The sequence below is a fragment of the Priapulus caudatus genome, unplaced genomic scaffold (assembly GCF_000485595.1).
Source record: "Priapulus caudatus unplaced genomic scaffold, Priapulus_caudatus-5.0.1 Scaffold1935, whole genome shotgun sequence".
Lineage (NCBI taxonomy): Eukaryota > Metazoa > Priapulida > Priapulimorpha > Priapulimorphida > Priapulidae > Priapulus > Priapulus caudatus.
This window is the reverse complement of record NW_014578996.1, coordinates 21,484-25,489: the sequence shown is the minus strand read 5'-3', so window position 1 is coordinate 25,489 and position 4,006 is coordinate 21,484. Positions and strand designations below refer to the sequence as shown.

At 39.9% G+C, this 4,006-nt stretch overlaps 1 protein-coding gene across 1 annotated transcript in view; it reads right to left on the bottom strand.

Moving 5' to 3' along the window:
• LOC106817937 overlaps positions 1-1,621 on the bottom strand; it is a 9,751-nt gene extending 8,130 nt beyond the window's left edge. The window contains exons 1-2 of the mRNA XM_014822645.1: positions 1,463-1,621; positions 992-1,078 (exon numbers count right to left, since the gene is read on the bottom strand). Of these exons, the coding sequence (XP_014678131.1) occupies positions 992-1,078; positions 1,463-1,613 (238 nt within the window). The 5' untranslated portion in view covers positions 1,614-1,621. The remainder of the gene's footprint in view (positions 1-991; positions 1,079-1,462) is intronic.
• Positions 1,622-4,006: the final 2,385 nt, after the last annotated feature.

Here is a 4,006-nt window from a genome sequence, read left to right as displayed (position 1 = left end):
CTGGCTCGCCCCTGGCCCAGGGCTTCCAAGAGCGCCCAAAAATTCAAAAAATCTCTAAAAACCCGATAAAAACTTTACACTCGGGGAAACCGGTCGGTGGTGAGCGCAGGATCTCACGCGCCTGTATCGTGAACGGTTAACGTCGAAAGATTAAAGATGGATAAGAGATGCATTGTAGAGATTGAATTGTCGACGGACAAAAGCTCACGTCTGGCCGCGTCTATAGGTAAACAGCAGATCTTGGTCGACGCTGTATGTATACTGTTACCGTACTGCGGGGTGTTATGGAATCGGATTGACATCCAGGGGTCTGATGTCGAAATCACGCTAGTTATGGCATAACGAGCATAACATGTCTAACCCCACCTGAAATAAGGTGAAGTTTGAATTGTGTGGTGCATATGCGAGGTTTTTTTGATAGCGAGCTCAAGGACTTCGAAGAGGAAGGGTTGCGACACGTTAGCAATGTACATTAATTAAGTCTGAACACCCCTCTTGCACTAAAACCAGGCGAACACGAAAGCAAAGATGGCGACGCTCACTTGACACACTCTCATTTTTATTCAATCGCGTAACTTAAGTTTAGAAGTCCTATGTTGGATCCAGAAAAGTGTATTTTCCTGCATGTGTATCATGAGGTTGGCACGCAAGCAATCATCCAGTTTGTGTGACAAGGCAGATAGATTTCTTCCTGTCTCATTTATTATATAGCCTCGTGTATTTACTGTATCGATAAATCTCGATTGGTGCAAACAGCAGTAACCGCGGTGGCATTTGAACCCAAACTCCTTTCATTTTCATTTTTGAGTGTGAATAGTTATGATTTATTAATTATGATTTATTTATTATTTAATGATTATTAATTAATGAGTTATTATTAATAATTCGAGACGTGGTTCTTTGTTGTTGTGTGTTGTTGTTGTCGTCGATTGTTTAGTTGTTTAGTTTGTCCTTGCTACCAAGCTAGAGACGGCCCTGAACACATAGACTCCTTTCTTCTGCGCCTCTGCATTCGCAAGCATCTCTTCCATGAATGGCTTGCGACAGTCTGCGTCCGGCAAGTGGCTGATCAACGTCACTGCACAACAAACGCAGTCAACACTAACATGCCTGATCCCGATGAGATCGATTACGTGATTGATGACGTCACACAATAGATCGATCAATTGCCGATGTTCGATTGCAGGACTAATAATGCATGCGAGTAGCATGAGTAGTATCTCTTCCTACATCGCCTGATTTTTGTTAAAGAGGTCGCGCCATTTCAGAGTAATAATAATAATAATAATAATAATAATAATCTTAACTATAATCTCGATGTTATAAAACGTTGTAATATCTTATTAATAAGATTCATATATAAGATACTACGAGATTCTTTCCCATTTATTTTCAGAGATCCAATTCCAAGTTCGCGGAAACTATTCATTAGGTAAGCTGGTGCGCATGTGCAGATACGTACAAGCTCCTGTCGGGCTGCCAAACTCGGTGATGAAAATCCCACACAGACCACCTCCGTGCTTCTCCAGTATGCTCTTTGCATTATCCTTCGTGTCAATGAAGGCCTGCGCCCACTTGTTGGGACGCGGGTCTTTGAAACAGTACATGATCATCTCGTAATATGCTGTAAATGATTACATAATAGTTAATGATAATCGCCAATATTAATGGTTAATAATAATAATTAATAATAATGAGTACATGCAGTTACGTATTATACTAGTATTTAAGTAGTAGTAATAGTTAGTAGTAAGTTGCAAATAATTATACAATAATTAACATGGTAATTAAGCTAATAACAGGGGCCGGTTTCACGAAGCGTGATTAACTTTAATTATAATTAAATCACTAATCATGATTAACTTCCCGTAATTATGATTAGTTAATCATACTTAAAAATCTGTTTCACGAAGCGATTTAAGTAAATATTTAACTAATCACATAATTAGCCGATTTAAGTACGTAATTAGCCGACTTAATCATATTCAAAATGGGGGACATTGACGCAACGCAAATGCTAATTCATCCCGAAAATCAACAAATAGCGAAGAAACGCAAGGCGAATTTTACAGCAAGTGAGAAAACATATCTGGCAGACCTCGTCAAGGATAATTTCCACGTACTATTCGGACAATTTACTAGTAACAACTGCAAAAATGAAGAGCGAGAAATGGGAGGAGATCGCCGGAAAGATAAATGCCATAGGTGCGGGAAGCAGCAGAACAGTAGCGGAGTTAAAAACTCTCTGGAACAACCTTCAGATGAAGGCAAAGAAAGCAAATGGCATGCAAAAACGAGAGGCGGAAAAGACAGGAGGCGGACCAGCACCCCCTCTATTAGATGAAACAACAAACAACATCATTGGCTTCATGAATGACAAACCGTTATTCAGCGGCATTCCTGGAGGCGTAGAAACAGGCCCCGCCAGCGATACAAGTACGTTGATTTTATTTGTCTATTTATTGGTATTTAACACTTATATGCTACAAGAACAATTCGGTACAATGCTACAAGTTTTGATTTCCCACACGAGTGTTTATTTCCATGAGTTTGGTATGATTGTTTATGTTTTTATTCATTACGCTATTGTAGGGGTGTCAATGTGGGGAACACACATCAAGGTCACCTTTAGAATTAGCTCAAGTACTATAAATAGCCCTTCGCGTCGCCGCATTACTATTTCCTTTCGCTTCCGAAGCGTCAGCGTCACCGTAAATAGTAAAATAAAAAAAATATTTTCATTTTTTTCACAAAATATAAAGTAATTCTTGCTTCACCTTTTTTATTAGATTAAATTGCTGCATTATACTTACTTATCTTTACTATATGTTCGATGTGAACATACACTGTGACCGTCATCATAGCCTATAGCAGCCAATAATGTCAGCGCAAACAACTTAATATCAAATCGTCAGGTTTTATGGATTTTTAAGCTAGTTGTAGAAACAATTCTTCATCAGGTAAGGAATTTCGACGCATACGTTTAGTCCCGTTAGCTTTCTTACGTAAGTAAATGGCAACAAAAATTTTACCAAATTTTACCATTAGCAAAATTCGTGACAGCGTAGCCAATGAATCTCGTCGTCATGTCAATGTATTTTATAAAATCGTATTAGATGTCTATAATTGACTCATATTTCTCTCATTTCATACGCTCGTAATATAATGCGGCCTCCATGCGTTGTTTTTAGTCATAACAACTAATTATTGATTAGTTGGATTTAATCATGCCCCTGAGGCTATGAATTTATATTGTGATATAAACTTAATCATGATTTAAAGGTTAAATTCAACCTTTCGTGAAAACAGATCACTTTAATTTAAGTTACGATGAAGCTAAGTCATGATTAGTGATTTAATGCATGATATAAGGACTTAATTACGCTTCGTTGAAACCGCGACCCCTGTAATTAAATTTGTTAGTCTTCTTTATCCGCTGTATGGTAAGCTCTGCTAATATTTAATTTACGTGATTAATTTTGTTACGTTAATCATAGCTTAGTGAGGGGACGCCCGGTGCGAGCAGATTGAACATCCCCCCATTTCGCGACAGAACGTTAGTTGACACGCCCGCACACATTGGCGGACGCGGTATATATAACACACCGCGAAGGCTTCAGCACTACATCTAGTCGCCCGCTAGGGTAACGCAAAATCAAGCCTCTCGTAATGCACAGGCAGAGAGAACCTGAAGGCTACCGCAAACAACGAAAAATACGTTTCGGTAAAGGCATGGTATTCGCCACAGGAAACGCCGGTGAGTGTGGTGCTTTAATCCCGCTTTGCTTCGCACGCTGCCGCACAGGTTTTTCCGTATTCGCACCTGTGACGTTGCGACATCAGTGTTCGATCGACCTCAGCAAGCAAGGCGTGTGATCGCTACTCTGGCGACAGGTAAGCTCAGGAAGCCAGTTACGCAACCCTGTATGACTTGGTAAACGCTAGCGACATGTCCAACACCTAATGAAGGCCGCGCGCGGGAGAGAAGGGCAGTATCGTAAAAGTC